Source organism: Anser brachyrhynchus (genome assembly GCF_964034855.1).
Source record: "Anser brachyrhynchus genome assembly, chromosome: 11".
Lineage (NCBI taxonomy): Eukaryota > Metazoa > Chordata > Aves > Anseriformes > Anatidae > Anser > Anser brachyrhynchus.
Window position 1 is genome coordinate 1,463,314 of NC_137706.1, and position 17,901 is coordinate 1,481,214.

General features: G+C 40.7%; 2 protein-coding genes across 2 annotated transcripts in view; both read right to left on the reverse strand.

The window, feature by feature from the left end:
* LOC308200940 (uncharacterized protein) overlaps positions 1-2,870 on the reverse strand; it is a gene marked incomplete at its 5' end in the record, with an annotated part of 194,897 nt that extends 192,027 nt beyond the window's left edge. Inside the window, 2 exons of the mRNA XM_080607559.1 lie at positions 1,966-2,716; positions 2,855-2,870. Of these exons, the coding sequence (XP_080463685.1) occupies positions 1,966-2,716; positions 2,855-2,870 (767 nt within the window). The remainder of the gene's footprint in view (positions 1-1,965; positions 2,717-2,854) is intronic.
* LOC308200795 (uncharacterized protein) overlaps positions 1-17,901 on the reverse strand; it is a 392,363-nt gene that overhangs the window by 36,294 nt on the left and 338,168 nt on the right. The window lies entirely within an intron of this gene.

The following is a 17,901-nucleotide window of genomic DNA, read 5'->3' on the forward strand; positions in this document are numbered from 1 at the left end:
TAGCCCGTTTCCACTGGCCCACAGAGAAGGAAATAGCCTTAGAAGAACAGCAGCCATTAGAAATAGAAAAATGAGTAGAAAGCCCATAGAGAGTGAAATAGCATTAGAAGAACAGTAGCCATTACACATCATAGTTAAGTAAGAGTGAATTGTTAAAGATAACATTTATCTAAAAGGCACAGACCAAGAAATATTTATTCTTAGCATCCTGACGTGTTAAGATGAGCAATATTTATATAAGATATCCATCAAAATTAGCATATCACTCTTTTTGACCTTTGAAAATTTGAGCTCTCTGCCTTGTGAGACAATTGGCAAGCCTGACCTTCCCTGGCACGTTACCTGCCCTTAACTCTTCCAAGATCCAACAGGCTGCACCCAGCCCCCTCCCGCAGCTTCCCCCACTTCCCAGCAGAAAGTTCCCTAACCTGAGCCCACCGAGGTGTTTAAACAGAATCTCACAAGACACAAGTAGACCAACAAAAGATCTGGAGCTAGCAAAGAATTCATTACAGAACAATGCCTTTATTTATTTTTGTTTTTACAGTCAAGCCATAATCAGAAAACATGCGAGTAACAGTACACAAATAACTCCCTATTTTGGGGTCCTGAGAAGTTTCAGCAATTGCTGGTGGCATAATGAATGTTTGTAATTCATTAGATTCTGTTTAAAAATGCAAAGCACGCCATGACATCAACGACGTTCTCTTCATCTTAACAAAGACTATTACACTTGATGTTCTTCTGACAGAAGTAGCATGTTTAAAAATATGTATTTCTTTTCTACAGTATAATGTTTACGATTGTGTACCCATATTTGAATTTAAATTAACTGTATTAACATCATACTTCAAGCAAAACCATGCTTTGCTAATTATCCCAAAGACCTTCAAAATCTTTACAGTATATTTATTGCGTTTATATCGTCTTCATAAACTTACTGATCTTATTTATATAATTTTGCAAATGACAAGATGTGTAGGATAACTATCTAAATGAACTAAAAATTGTGCCATGGACAGATCCTTCATAGATTTGCAATTTGTAGCTGTCGATCTTCCTACAGCTGCTAGATAACAAAACAACCATTCTTTTCTTCATGCAGAAGAGCAAATTCAATAAACATTGGTAAGGGCTCTTTAGCAAAAGAAAGAAATCTCTAGTTCTCCACAGTCTATTAAACCTTTTCTTACACACATCTAAACTCCTTTTGTTTTTCTCAGGAAAGGAAAAGAAATATATATATGTCATAGGAATCCTGTGTATTCATGCACCATTTTAAACAAAACAAACAAACAAACAAACAAAAAAAAACCGAAAAACAACCTGGTTTTGCTGATCGCTAAATGTTTTGGCAAAAAGGAAAAATACATGACCGAGGAAGCAGGGTGGGGAGATGCCTTAAAAGAGACGCACAGACTTGCAACTCACATCTTATAATTGAGGAACACACAATGGGAGAAACTAGAATGATCATTAAACATAGCCAAGCTTTTGTATTTCACTTTCTCTCTTAATGGAGACCTGCCTGAAACGGACCAAGTTCTGTTAACATTTGAAAGAGAACACAAACAGTAAAAGGGTCGATGTTGAATGAATCCTATACAATCAAAGTTGGAAAATGAATAAGGGCACTGCTTGTATTCCTCCCCCCCCCCCCGCCTTTTCCTTAAGATGAGGGCAGAAACTGAACTGTAGCTACAAATGCTGCTAATGATTGGATCAGAGACCAACATCTACGGCGACAGGCAAGAAAAGGAATTTAATCAATAGAAAATCAATGTGAAAAGGGCAATAAAATCGGAAAATGAAAACAAATTGCTACAACAGCAGAAAGGGAATAAACGGCTATATTGATGGCAAATAAGGTAAACATTTTATTCCTGTAAAAAGCTTATATCCCGTTTCAGAAATCACTTCAAGCCTTCCTCCTCCTTCAAAGAAATTACATAGCACTTTCCGTACCCACACCACCAGCTCCGTGCCACGGATTTCCCCTTTCCAACCGAACTCCGAGTTAGACAGGGGGTGCCCGGGCTGCTCCTCCCGGGGACCACCGCCTCCGTGCTCCGGCATGCCGCCCTCCTCCGCCAGCGCCCCGGAGCCCCCCAGAGCCCCGAGCACGCCCGGTCCGGCGGGGCGGCTGCTCCTGCCGCCGGGCAGCGATCGCTGCGCACAGGCGGGGAAGGGCCGCTGGGTCCCCCCGCGCTCACGGCGGCCGCTGCCGGGCGCACGGCCGGGGCCAGGGCCAGGGCCGGGGGGGCAGCGCCCGGGGCGGCGGGGCAGGGCCTGGGGAGGGCCCCGGCCGGCGGCGAGGACTCGCCCCGGGGAGCTCGGCTCCGCACCCGGCGGCCGCGGGTACCAAGGGGCTGGCGGCCGCTGCGGAACCCCCCAGGAGAGGTGGGGCGGGGACGCCCGCCCGGGGAGCTAACAGCGGGGGCAGCGTCCCCGCGCCCCGCCGAGCCTCCGGCTGCGGGGACAGCCGGAAAGTGACAGCGCCCGCAGGCACCGCTCGGCCCCGCGCCGCCGGCACCGGGGATGGACGCGCACCCCCCGGCTCCCCCCGGCCCAGCTGGGCCCCCCCTCACCCCCTCACCCCCAGCGGCAAACAATGGGCGGGGGGCGCGGCTCGCCCCGCGCAGCGCCCGGCACCCCGGCGGGGCCAACTCCGCAGCGGCAGCAGGAGGATGGCGATGAAGATGCGGCGGCGGCAGGACTTACGAGGGCTGCGGCGGGGCAGAGCGTGGCTCCGGGCGCGGCTGGCGGCGCGGCGAACTCCGCGGCTGGCGGCAGGGGCCGACCCCGGGCGGCCGCGCTCCGCTCCGCGCCCCGCCCCGCACCTGCCCGGCCCCGCCCCGCGCGGGCCCCATTGTCCGCGGCACCTGCCCGGCCCCGCCCCGCCCCGCCCGCCCCTTTGGCTCCCGCCCGGGACGCGGCCACCGCCCCCCGCCGAGCCCCCGCTGCGCCCCCGCCGAGCCCCCGCCACCCCGCTCCCAACTTCGCCTGGGCTCGCTTCTTCCTTTCGGCACCCGCAGACTCGGCAGCGATGACTTTGAGAACGCTCCAGCTCTCAGTCAGCACCGGAGGTGGTTAGCTCCAAATCTGAACCTCAAAGTGTACATTTTAGCTCGCTTTTTGCAGCTTGTTTTATTTCTAGTCTCTGTTACAATGTCATGTTTCAGGGTTGAAACATGATGCCTAGTCTGAACCTCTTTGTTTCACTATCTTTTCCACCAAGAAGACAAACAAACAAACAGCCCCCAACTAAACTGACGATCTGGGGCATCCAAACCTGAGTTCACAATCCAGGTACTTCCTTTGGAAATAAATGGAAACTAAAGCATACTGAAGGGAAAGTCTTTTGCAGCTTACCTTCCTCAGTCATAACCCTTCAAGAAATACTCAAACCCTTCCCCGGGCACAGGTGCCTTACAAATGGGGAACGGGATTGCTAGAGAGGGAAGCGATACCTGTGCAGGGGTGAGGATGCTGATACACCCCGTGGTTTTTTCTCCCGAAGTTCTCTAGTGCCAGCCAGGTACTCCTCAGACTGCAGCACTAAGAACGGGGGACCTGCTTGCTGATGCCTTCTCCAGTCTGCTCTCCTCCCTCTCCCATCAGCGGACTTGCTGAAGGACAGGCAGTCCCACAGCCCTCCATGCTCCCTTTGGGCGCTCTGTCTATTAGAAATACACATGCTCGTTCAGCCCGACACCCCGTTTATTACTGGCAGTGGCTGATTTGCTCCACAACTGTTGCTGCTTTAATTTTTCTGTGTGGCATCTTGCAAGTTTTCTGACCTTGTTTCTCCCTACTCTTGCAGCTCTCATGTCCCTGTTCTGCCCCTGGCTTTGGGAGCAGACTTGCTGCTTGCCACTGCTTTGCAACGTTTTCCTGTTAGTGCCACCATGAAGGAGGCCAGCCTGAAGCCGGAGCCTCGATGCAGCTGCTCTGCTTCATTGGGGGTGGGGGGGGGGGGGTGGAGGCTGGATGGAGCCCTGCTGGCTTGGGCATGCCCGACCCCTCTTTGCAGAAGGCTCTGAGGACACTGAGAAGATACCTTTCACTGAAGTTCCCATATGGCAACAAATCATTCACATTTCACTGCAGCATGCCACTGTCTGCCTACTGTCTGAACAGGGCATTTCAGTAGGTGCAGTAGTGCCCCTTCACGTTTCTGATTACATTTCTGTCTGCCTGTATGTGCTAGAGCCGGGTCAGCTTCTGTATTTGTATTCTACAGTCCCCTTTGCAGAATTACACTGTGTCTCCATGGGGCAGAAATCTCTTTTTATGGTCCATCATTATACTCCTTGAGCTTCCCTTACCGTCCCATAAATGGTCTCAATTGAATATTCATTACTGGAAAATAGAATGCTCCCCCCCCCCCCCCCCCCCCGCTTCTTCGTAATAATGTCTCTGTTTCAAGTTGTGAGAATGTGTCCATCTTATAATATCAGCGATTAAATTGCCTGGGATTTCTGCTTAGTTCCCTTTAAACAAAATTGTAGATAAAAGCTGGGTGATGTTTTTTTTCCTATGCAGTAAGTATTTTATCCTCAAATACTTGCAGTTCTGAATTATCTTTGCTGAATAGTTTTGGTTGGGTATTTTCAGGATAAGATTCACAAAGGTGCCAGAGTGTTTTTCACTGATGTTTCTTCTTCCAGTGTCTTAAAGGGTAGGGAAATTTCAAAACATGTATGAGAACCAGGTCTATTTCTGTTCCCTGCCCAAGTGATTTCCAATTCACATTGTTGATCTACTAAATTGTAGGGTTTTTGGGGGTGTAAGAAGAGAGAATATTATTTTCCTGTCAATACTATTCCACTGTGTACAAATAACATTAACTGGAGCAGGAATTAGATCAGATTCTTCTCTCTTTTTTTAGGCGAGAACCAGGAGACTTGAGCCTTCTGCTTACTTCTCCATCAGCATTTATTTCCTAATGGAGTTCAAGAGGACTACAGCAAGAGCAACTGAAGAAGCCCTGCTTCGAAGCCTCATGGGCGACTCTCATCTAGGATACAGGGAGGTGGATGCAAATCACTGACAACAAACTGAATGGAGCCCCAGGCATCAGCATGCTGAGCTGCTGGATAACACAGGGCCAACACAGCACTGCCTGAATTTCACCCTCCATTTCTTTCATTTTTCTTTCCAATACCTAAAAATAAGACATTGAAGTGCCAATCAAATGGAATGTCTTGTTCAGCATGGAATAATGTTCTAGGGCCTCTAGTGCCAACAAGAAAACCTCCAAAAGAATTATTTGATATGTAAAACCAACACCAAAAAGCTGCTCGTTTGCGTGCGAAACATCCACCAGCTGGTAGTAAGGAGTGGTGCTTGCTCCTTGACATATGGCCATTAATAAACAGCATTATAGCATGTTATCTACCTGTCCTGCTAGGTGCTGTGCCAGGTTTTCTAGAGGCTAGGATCTCTCTTGCTGAAATATCGTAAGAACTGGCTGTGGTTAAAAGTTATCTCCTGTTCCAAGGAACTGCTTGTGGTGCAATTCAGAAGGTGAATTCTGCTCAGATATGAATGACTTCTGTAGGTATCAGCTTCTGTTCAAGTCATAGCAGCAGAGACCTTGATGCTAGTTCCTGTTTCTTGACTGCACTCACCAACTGCTTTTCTATGCAATGTGTAGAAACCAAGATGACTTGCCACCTCATGACATTGATGAATACTTTCACCTTTTGTGGTGGTTTCTCCTGGTTTCTTAGGGTTTGGATGGTTCTTAGGATTTTGTTTGTTTGTTTTTCCTACTTAGAAATCCCTGTAGCTTGATGTCATAGCACTGCATCACTTTCCCTTTCCCCTTTCCATTTCCTAAAGTAAGACAATTATCTGCTCTAATCTTAACATCTGGAAGGTGCCTCATCCAGTTAATACTAAGTTCACTTTAAACTAGAATATTTCTTGAAGAGAATATATGTCCATGGTTACTCATTTTTTGGAGGTAATTACCACAGGATGAAGAAAACTTTGTCAAGTGACAGTAGGGCTTATACAATTTAACATGACATTGCCATTCCTGAACACTAGCAAACCAAGCAAGAGTCCCCTGGCAGCTGATCATGAGTAATGTTCTTCAGCATCGAGTGGTTCTGAGTTAATACCAATCTCTAGCTGACCAAAGCCTTTGTCACCACCATTTGGAAGCAGATCCACACTGTTCTTGTTGCAGAAGACATAGCAATGGCTCTTCTTTCAGGACATGCCAGTTACTTCTGAAATTGCATTATTAGGGCTGCTGGAACAGTGGCTGACCCCTTTCATACTGGGGTGCTGTTGTCCTCCCTCTCTCAGTCGGGAGTATTTTGGAGGGTAGTTGGTGACCAAATTGCTCTTTTCCATGCTACACTGGTGCTCAGCAAGATATTCTTGCCTGTCAGCTGTTACAGACTCCAAGAGATAACACTGCTTGTTTCACAGATTTCTTATTAACAGCTTGTTTTTGTTTACCGGACTCACAGTACACATACTGTATATCACTGGCTTACAGCTACATTTCTCCAGTGTAATATTTGTAATATTATCAATATTTCTGGGGCTCATATTGCAGCTGGTCCCATGATTCTAGCTGTAATTGAATTGGTTGGTGATCGAATAGTTCAATTGCAAATATAGCAGCCTTTTTTTTCCTACAGAGCATTTAAATCAAGAGTTTGTGAAGCACTTAAGGTCTTATGGTGAATATTGGCTTGCTCCCTAGAATTCTCAATATTCTCAGCGTTCTGTAGGTGCTGCTCCTTTTCTTTTTTTTCTTTTTTTTTCTTTTTTTTTTCTTTTTTTTTTTTTTTATAGTTGTTGCAGTTGAACATGAACATGAACTTTAGTGGTTTTGGTGATCTGATCAAGCTGCCAAAAGTGTACCTTTGGACCTTCCTAGCTAACACGTTTTTCTGCTATATTCCAAGATGTCTATACATTTAAATATCCTTAATGTTAAATATACCAATATTATTTTTCTATTAACTTCGTATCTCTCAGATTACACTCCAATTTTAGTGTTCTAGTCACACAGATCATTAGATATGTTTCAGTAACTAAATTCAGTTTTACACCTTTTTACTGAGAATTAGAGTGTACATGTGCAAACAGCATGATCTGCTACACTAACCTGACATTTTAAAACAATCACAGGCAAAATAACTACTATTTTTTGTTTTAGTTATTGATATTATTATTATTATTGAATGGTTCCTGAAAGTATATACCTTGCAGAGTAAAACAGAAATTTGGGAGAGATTATAACATATAGTGTATTATATACGGGGTGTTACCATAACTTGGAGAGCATGAATGTGAGCTCTGTCTTCTGTACAGCCTTAGCATCCATGAAAACACTTCCTGCTGGCAGACATACCAATATTTTTTCACAATCTTTCAAAATCCGTCGCAGTCCAGCTGCTGTAAATGTGACTTGTACTTTAAAAAAGCGCATCACAAGGTTGTCCAGTTTCAGAAAGGGGGTGATTCAATTGCTGGGTGCATTTCTACCATGAGCAAAGAATGCTATCTGGCAAGAAAGAGTAAAGGTAGAAAATGAAGTCTGTAGAAGAAAAAAGCCAGACAGACCAAAAAGGAATTTTATTCTTCATGCAAGAAAACACAATGTATTATATGTTACTCTTCCATCTATTCTGTTAGAGAAATGCAAGTATACCAGAGCAACCAACACTTCTGATAATTCCATAAAGCTTGTATGTTAAATCATTAAACTAAAGATCATTTACTTTCTCTGAATTGGTGAGCAGCATTTTTCCTGTTCTTTCAAGAAATAGTTAATAAAATATTAATAAACAACTCATAAACGGTTAAACATGCTGAATGATTGAACTTTTACATAGTTTCTGTCTTGGTTTCCAATATAGGTACAGAAAGAAGATTTATTTAAAGTAAACGCTACTGTTGGAACACATGACTGCATGTGGCTTTTGCACAAAACCAAATGCAATTATGTCAAGAATTAGATTGCATAGCATAGTTTATATTCCCACTTCTTAAACTTTAACCCTTCTAAGTGGGCTATAGGGTTTTCTTTCTTGCTATATATATCATTGTATGTAAAAACACTTCCCTGAAATGCTGGACAATTACATTCAACCTGTAATGTTATATTTCCAAATTATGACGGAATACTGTGATTTGCTATTTTTTCATGCCAGCATTTTTTAATAAAATCAAAAGTGACCAGTAACAGATTTCAAATCATCTGCAGATTTTCTAAATGTGGGATTAAGTTTCATTTCAGTATAGATTTTCTTGTCCCACTACATTTATGTGAAAATGCAAGTGCATTGTGTTTGTTAGAGTAATCAGAGTTAAATTAAAAGTCTCTTCAGATCCTCTTGGGAATTCAACTCTTCCCAAACCTTACTTCAGGGAAAAGCTTGGGTGATATATAGGTATTCAATATGTTAGGAAGGACAGGGATTCATGGCTTGCTGCAGTCTAGAACTTCGTTACCATCTATCATCAACCAAAGATGTACTCACACATTTAATCTGATTTGCCAGTGTGAATGAAAAGACAGAAGCAATATAAGGTATTACTATCCTTAAGTTGTATAATCAGGAGTAAACAACAGTAAACAGATTTGTGAACTTCTTGGAGCCTGCTCCAAAGCATGCTTTTTTTAAGTACCTACTCTACTGGTAAAAGGGTATGACTTTATATGTTAGAGGCAAAAACTTATCCATGATTCCAAGAACCAATTCCAGAATCTTAAAGTGAATTCTTTAAAAGAATATGAAGAAAATGATGATGATGTCATAAGTTTTATTCATGATAACCTCCCCAATAGTTAATCTACTGCTCAACCAATTAGACTTTGAAGTAACTAGCTCCTAGTTCAGCTTTAGTAACAAAGAGTTTTTTTCAGGGCAGTGTGTATCCAGTCATTCTTGGGGAAGGAAATTTGAACAACTTTGATTTTGCTTCATTACTGTTCTTCCTTGTGAGTGCTATATACATATGAACCACTAAGAGTGCCAGCCCAGCATGGATCTGATTGACCTAGAGTGGAGACTGTCACTGTGAGATAAACAGACAGACTCCAAATGGTTAGATGGTGGAGAATCCACATGAGAAACAGTTTTATTGCTAGGAATGTCTGTGGAAAGCGAGTTTGGAGAAATGTAACATTTTGTGTTGGAAAAGGTTAAGGCATGGGAAATTTAATAATATTTTCTGAAGTGACTAATCACGCAGATGGCAAATGAAATTATTATTATATATAGGAATACATTATACATATATATATGTATATAGGACATTTACAATATCGGCAAACAATTTGCTATGAATCAGTAGGCTTAATTTTCCTCACCATAATATTTGGTAAAGAATAACTGACAGGAAACAAATAAGTAGATCTAACAATCTGTTCAAGCAATTTGCAAACAGAAAGGACTACATTTGATTAATATATATATATATATATATATTTACTGCAAGTTCTTTCCCAAGCTGCTCACAGGATTAATAGTAGCTTACGAAGTATTTAGTACTGGTACACAGAAACACCACAGACATTAACCTGCTCATCTCAAAGCTAAATTGTGTACATAAGTGAACATCACTATAAACCAGGGAATTGCTGCTTTGGAATCCATTGTACTGAGTAACCCATTTTCTGTGAGATGAATATTTATGCATGCATAGGATAGTATTTATTTGAGTGCAGAAAGTAATTTCACATACAAATGACATATAACATGAATTGATATTCAGTCTTTATAACGAGTTTCTGTTGATAAGGGTAACAGCGGGAAAGCTCAGCCTGAGCTTGGACAACTAATTTGTGCAGTCATTGTAGCCTGCAAAAAGGCAAAGACCTGTAAACCAGGAATTGATATTGAGTCTTCTCTTTTTCCTCAAGGGAGCTATAGCTGTATTTGAGATCTTGAGGTCTTGCCCTCAGTTAGTTTGCCTGAGAAATTATCCTTGGATTACCTTGGATCATTGATTCCACTAATGTATGAGCAGTAGATAATAACTACTGCCAGATTTAAGATTTAACTTACCAGTTACAAGTAAGTATAGGTCTTGCAAATGGCAATACAACGTGTTCATTTATGAGCAGCTAATATTTCTACTGAGCAGCAAACTTAGATCATTTTTATCAAAAATTGCTTTTTAACATTCCCTTTGCTGTTTTTTTTTTTTTTTTTTTTTTTTTTTTTAAGCAGATACATTCAAATTTAAGATCAGTTTTAAAATGCTGGATAACAAATAGTACTCATAAAAGATCTATTTCTCTGTAACAACTTCTAAAAATCTTGTATTGGCTGTATTAATTTGCACAAAAGATTTAAAAACAACCTACTGCAGGCTCTACTTTTGTGTACTGTGGCAGAATGAATTACGAATGATTGCATCATTTACATTCTAAGTTTAGTTTTCAAGTATGTTTGATTTTGCTTAAATGAGAATCCTGTAGCTATTTAGTAATTAGGATTGATAGTGCTATGAAGCTCATAATTGGTCCCAAACAGGTGTTTCCTTTCTTTTTGAAAAAAAAGAAGAGGAAAAAAAAAGGTATATTTTCACCCTGCTGCATGCAAGCTCATGGAATTTTCCTAAGAATAAAAGTATACAATATTCACAACAATTTTGTATTATAAAATCAAAATTATACTTCACTTTAAATGCCTATTCTGTTTATGCATTGAATTTGAACTTCACTTAGTCTTCATTTTCGATAGTGCTGTGCACCCTCCACCATGAACAAAGTTAACAACTGTAATTGCTCAGTATGTCAGAAAATCTCACATGGTCTGATAATATTTTATGAGTCTCTATAATGTGTAGCAATTCTAAAAAATAAATATGGATGTTAGACATATAATGCCGTTCTTCTCTATAGAGTATGTCTACTGCATATAGATAGATGGTTTTGGGTGTTCTGAAAACACACCTGTTATTGCCAATAAAAATCAGGTGTCATTTACATTGACTGAGTGCCAGGAATCACACAATATTTGAAGGGGTCACCCCCTTGAAGTTTCTGTGATTTGTCTTAACTCCATTATCATAAGTTTGTGTCTCTGCTTTGAAAATGGCAGCACCTGGCAATCATTTATCATATTTGATTGTTCTCCAATGATTTGAGCTCAGACAAGTTACCTTATCATCAGTGCAGGCAATTTTTATGTAAAGCACCAGTATTGACTACAAGAGATCTGATGGCAGTTTTAAAACCTTTCAGCATTAATAGCCTTCTCACTGCATTTAGGCATCCTGTCTCTCAGATGCTATGATGAATGTGACACTGCCATTATATGTCCTAAGTACCCACTTTTAATGGTGACAACACCTATTCTTCAAACTGGTAATTGCCTAATGCTATCTATCCTTGCAATTTATGACCACCTTGGGAAAAATACTCCTTTAAAATTACACAAGTATTTAGTTAGAAATATGTAATTAACCAGTTACCTTGTTGGAACTACTTTAGGGTAGCTACATATTATAGGATATTAAAAAACTTTACTTGCACTCAGACACCATAGTTATCACCCATTTCATGATTTTCTTAGTAATTTAGAAGATGGCTGCCAAAATCACTATCTGTGCAGATTCTCTTGGCAGGCAAGGGAGGGACTCCATGAGCAAGACTGTGATTTGTTCCAGAGTGAAGCCAGCATGATCTAACAAGCATCGCTGGCATTGAACTGCTCTCACACATGTGCCTCTGTTTCCCTGCCTACCCTTCAGATAGGCTGTTTAGACCATGATGTCTCAGGGACACACGTTGTCTCAGTAGCTGTCACAATACAGTCCTGTTTCATAGTTTGAGTTGTTAGAGTATTAAGAACATTGATTCACTGCAATGAATGTTGAGACGTGGAATCTCACAGAGGGAGAGTAGGGGGGCTGGAAAACTCAGAGAATTAGTCACTACAGCTAAGTGAGCTAAAAGACACAGCCCCTTTTATTCCCAAGAAGGAATAACATTTGGTGAAAACAAAAGTCCCTTGACAAGAACCAAGCAAATTTTATCTGCTATCTGCAAAACATTTTTGTGAAGAGGTGTAAGACAGTCCCAGTCGTTACAATACCGCACCACCTCAGAATTTAAACAAACAAGAGAAACTAACATAATTGTTAGATTATATTTCATTATTGGCAATCTTTTTAATTGGAGAATAATGGTTTCAGAAAAAAAAATACATCAGGAGGTGGTTACTTCCTGTGAAAAACCGTCAGCTTTTTATTCTAAAACTGACAGTTTTTCTTCCACTTGTTTTATCTGAAAAAAAAAAAAAAAGAATGCCTCAGATAAAAAATAGATTTTCACTGAAAAATCAAATTTGGCTAGAGATAAGTTTTGTTTGTTGAAGCCAACTCCGCAGTTGCATATGACGTCATCCAAAATCCATCACAGACCCCACAGAGGCTCCCTATAAATGAAGACCTGTTCAGGTCTTTAAGTGGTTAAGCACTGCCAGTCCCATCTGAAGTCCAAAGAACTTACAGTAGAGACCACTGTTGAAAAGGTGCTTGCTTCCCTGCCTTATCAGCTCTGACAAATGATGACACAGCCAATCGTCTCTGCTCCCTACACCACACAGTTTGCGTGGGCATATAAAAAGTCCAGCTATTCAAGGCTTTCCTCCAGGCTACACTACCTGGCCAGCACTCCTCAGGTCCATATTCCCAGCATCCCAGTCACTAAACAAAATAATTAAAAATCACCTTTTACGCAATTACAACTCATTTTCGCCTTAAACATTCCATGGAAAATACTCTCAACAAAGCTGTAAAAATGTATTCCATATGCAATTTAAAACAAACAAAAAACAACAAACAAAACACGACCAACAAACTATGTATTCAGTTGTGCCTTTTTACTCTTCCTGTTATTCAAACATATGGCAATGAGTCTTTTGCCAATAAAATTAAAAGTGAGGGAAGTAAACGGCAATTATTTATCATGTAACCATGCAGGACATTAAGAATTACACATTCACCTGAATTTATAAATGTGCAGAGTTATTTAAAATCTCCTCTAGGCAGATTCATGCCTGTGTATTTTATTATCATAAATGACAAGATACTGGGACATAGAATATACCTCATGAAGTACTGACTGATGGATCAAAAGGAAAAGCCAAAGGGTCATAATGTTTTAATTTAACTGTAATTAAGCCCCAAATTCTTCTGGTGCTGAATCTCTCACCAGTGCCATTCTGCTCAACTTCCCAATGGAGCCAAAACAGGAATACTGTTGACTTAGTACTTCCCTGATCAAAGAACAAAAGTGGTAAGAACAGAGTTTGTGGCACAAATGTCTTACGGTTCTCGATATGGTAAGTAATTACTTGAGACGCTACAGAAAGAGTATGTAACATTTTTATAGGACCAAGTGAAACAAGCTTATTTGCTCATTTTGTGCCTTTCTGGGAGATAGGAAGAGTGAAAACTTCAGGTATCAAAAGTTATCATAATACCTTCAGCCCACTTGCAACAGATCTCCCTGATTTCTGCTGAGCCAGAGCTAGAGTTGCCCTGCCAGTCCCTACAGGGCAACCTGTGCCAAACCCCAAATTTCCCTGGAAGAAACCCATGTATAAGTACTGGAAGCAATGCTGGGCAGCCCATCTGTAAGAGGAACAACTCAATGGTATCAAACATTCAAGCCTTAACATTTGAGGAGCAAATGTTCTGGACAACATGACCTGAGATAGGACGTACACAGTGATACATGAGAGACGTCACTCCAAAACTTAGCATGAATGCTTTTCGAGATTTATTTGATTTAGTATCACAATGCCACACTCCCCCTATCCCCACTTGTCAAATCGTGAAAGCGCTGCTACAAAACACATGCAAAGTCTTAACGGATTACTGAGAATTTTGACTAAGATTTCAGCATGTGGTCCTATGAGGATTTATTATGTAAATGAGTGGGTATGAGCAAAATTAATGAGATGTTTCATGCATTTTATAAGAAAGAAAAAAATTGCTTTTCCTACTTCCAGAAGAAAACAGGTGGTAGCCAGTTTACAATACAAGTCTGTCCATATGCAACAGCAACAAAAGAACCTATATCATCCCAGACAGTCATTCTCTATTTCCTTATACTATTTGTGAAGGAAAAGCAATGTGACAGGCAAGGCTGCCAGCATAGGAATTGCCCAAAAGATGTTTTACAAATTGCAGTAGAAAAAGCTTTTGAAAGGAAAGCAAAATACTGGAGAGCAGAAATAATTCGATATGCAGCGCCCTAAATTCAGAAGTGCCAGCAGGTGATGCACAGTTCCTCAGAGTTTTGAAAAACACATTTGTCAAGTTTATTTATTTATTTCCTTCACGGAATAAAATCCTCCAAAGCAGAATTACTTAGCACAGCTTCTAAAAGCAACTGAGTCTCATACTGATACCTTTATGTATCAGATGAAGAAGCCACAAATATATTGGATTACAGAGATGGAGGACACCCAGATTTAAAGTACTTTCTTGTAACTAAAGCCTATGTATCCCCTCTGTAAGCTAGGGCCAGGCATCCAAACCTGCAGTAGGCATCATCCAGCCAGCTGCAGGCTATAGCCTGCTCCATATGCTCCCTACTTGCCCTGGCTTCCCTGGTGCCCAGCCCAGCAGCAGCCATGTCAGAGCAGAGAGTGATGGGCATTCTCTTGCTACCCACATGCAGGACCCAGGCACCATTCTCTCGACCCACACAGTTTTCAGAAGAGCGAAAGGGGAAGGTCAGATTTTGTATTTTTTGTATAGATTGCTGGTCCCTCAAAGTCATGAAGAGCAATGCATTTCACGATACATGTAGCAAGTCAACTGGCATACAGGGAACCCCCGATCCTTATCTGTTAGTCTCCTTTATACTACTAAAGCATCTTGATGTTTCTGACAAGTTCTGTTCTCTGTAGAAAGTAATTATACAAATGATGCAGCTGTTATTAGAAAGTGTTGATTAGCTGCAAGTGCCAGAGAATTCCATGGTTCAGTAAAAAACCCTGTTCACTTGGATTAACAAAGAAATTGTCTATTTTGATCTAAGGATCTGATCACTTTAAATGTTTGTATTCTTTGCCTTAATAACTCCTTGCCAATGTAGGGTCAGAAACTAGTCTTCTCTACTGCCATTTGGGGCTGCTTCCAAGTGCTCTAGGGAGCTGTGACTGCCTTGCTAATGTGTCCTGCTTGCTAATGGGTTTTCTGAGGGCCTCGCATGCACAGCCTCTTCCACACCTATGGCCAGTTTGTGTCTGACAGCTCTGGGTATGTGTCTGTGTCCTGGCATCTGAAGCACACACTCAGCCACTACTGTGTGCTCTTCATACTGATGGAGATAAGCTACTGGCTGATAATTCTGATTTCTCATCTCTCCATAGTTAGTGAAAAGCATATTTATACCAAATCAGAATCTTTTATAGACATTTGTTTTTTAGGGTGTCTGATTTTACACATTGGGTAGTTACAGCTCTCATAGCCATATGTTAGCACTCAGATTGCATTTGAGTTTAAAAATCTCACTCTTGTTGTAGTGTTATATGGCTTTCATTTCTGTATTTTGCTACATTTGTATTTTCTTCTACAAATATCTTTCCTATTTTTAATATGACTCCTCTTGAATTCTCTGTTAGCTAATATGAGCGCTATGGTATGCTGCCTTCCCATGTGACTATTTTGCCTGGCACTTGGGCTTGAAGAATTTTTTTTTTTTTTTTCAACAGTGACTTAAATAATTTGCTGGATTGCCCTTTTTGACTAGTTTCATCTGTCTGTCTTCACAAATTGAGCTAATGGTTGATACTGGTATAGTGTCTATGACTCCTATACTATACCAGTGTCTGCACTGTAAGTTTTCCTTCCAATAGTGAAAAGAAGAGATATCAATCAGTCTCATAAGTTTGGGCCCACAGTTTCTAGAGTTGAATTGAGATCAGCATTCAGGACATGGTCCAAGCATACACTACAGAGAGCTCATAAAACAGACACACCTCTATCATGAGTACACAGTTAGCTGGACATGCATCCTTTCTAAGTTTTCAGATTGCATTCATCCCCAGCTGTCAGACTTTTTGTCTCTTTTGGGAAGACACGACAAAACTGCTGAGAAACTGACAAATCCTGCATATATCTATGCACTCCATTTTTCAGAATTAAGGCAAATGTGGGGTTCTCCCATTTGGGAGATGTATATACTGGTCCGAAAATCCATTTAAACAACAAACACCATATACATTAAGCAGTGGAAATAAAGCATATAGGAACAGGTTCCTGAGACTGGTAAACTTTTTATGTGCTTACCTAGTGTACTTATACTTCACCAGCCTGACAGCAGCATTGGCATAGCTAACTTTTTCAGGTACATTCAAACAAGTCTTTTGTTTTAGTTTGGTTCCCTGACAGCTGTTTTCCTGCTGTAAGTAAATCTCCCTCCTTCAGCCACAGTTAAATCTTCTCTTAACCTCTGTCATGGGCTTTTTCCATTACCAGAGAAAGCAGTTTTGTAGGTTCACAGCCACAGTAGAAATAGCAAAATTAATAGTTTTGGTATTACTCTTTAACTCAAGTCTTTGCAAAGAGATGACTATGTTGAGCTATTCTTTTCCTTCCCGTATGTGTTCCAGACATTTCACTATGGAGCTAACCATACTCTGTATATGTTCCTTAATAAGGTCAACATGCCTAGCTTCATAAATTCTCACAGGATCACTCCAAATCTATTAAAATTCTTCCACAAACCATAATATATACTTCCCCAGTTCCACGTTAAGACAAGCCACCATAATATATACTTCCCCAGTTCCACGTTAAGACAAGCCTATCAGTGGATAGAGAGAAGTCAAAGCTTTTTACTTGCCTTTGTCTGCTAAGAGTCCTAATACTGCCTTGATCTTAACATAGAAGGATGCAGATTGGGGCTGGAACATGTGTTCAGCACAGGAAGACTCCTTGCCTGCTGTCCTGCTCATACATAGTCATCCAACTTGTGGCATTGCATGGTTTATATGTTCCTAGGGTTTCAGTTTCAATTATCAGTTCAATGTAAGATTCAAGACAATTAAATTTTAAAAAGTGGTTGTGGAAAAACAGCCAAATATAATAAACGAGGAGAGAAAAGTATGAGTTTGTACACTTAACTTGCAACTTGTATCTAATAGGATTCTTGTATAGGATATTGTATTTAGAGTACTTATATTTGAAATGCCTGGGGAACTGAAGAAAGATTTTTCTCACTTGACATGACACATGATGTGGTAGGTGCTACAATGCTTTTTCAATAAGCTGCACATATCTGAGATCTCCCACATATTCTACAAAGCCTTCCTCAGTCTACTTAACCTTTATTAGTGCTGTCATCATCCACCTTCCAAAAAGAAGAGATGCAAGAAAACTGTTTCATCTTCATTTTATGAATGAATGTAGTTGTGGAATCTCTTATCAGATAAGTATATCTTCTTGTGAAGAGCACTGCTATGCTATGCACTTCTGGCACCAAAAAAAAAAAAAGAAAAAAAAAAAGAAAAAAAAAAAAGAGAGACATTTCTGACAAACTGGTATAACTGTGCTGCATTTTTTATTTTATTACTGATTCTCTGTGAATCAGTATACTAGCCTTTTAGACTGATTAGGGGATGGTGAGTGACTGCGAAAGGTAAAAAGTTTAGCATCTGTTTGTGAACAACACTACAGAAATCTTTTGTTGTTGTTAAATAACTTGTAATAGCAAGGTTTAGAACTTCATAATGTGATTAGTGCAGCAAATATGATCTAACTTACTCAAAATACAATTCTAAAATTTTTCAATGATTGCCATAAAATTACCTCAGATTTAAATAAAAGAGAATCAACTCATTGTGCCTCACTGGTATAACAGGATGTAAGCAACCTTGTTACATTGAACAACATAAC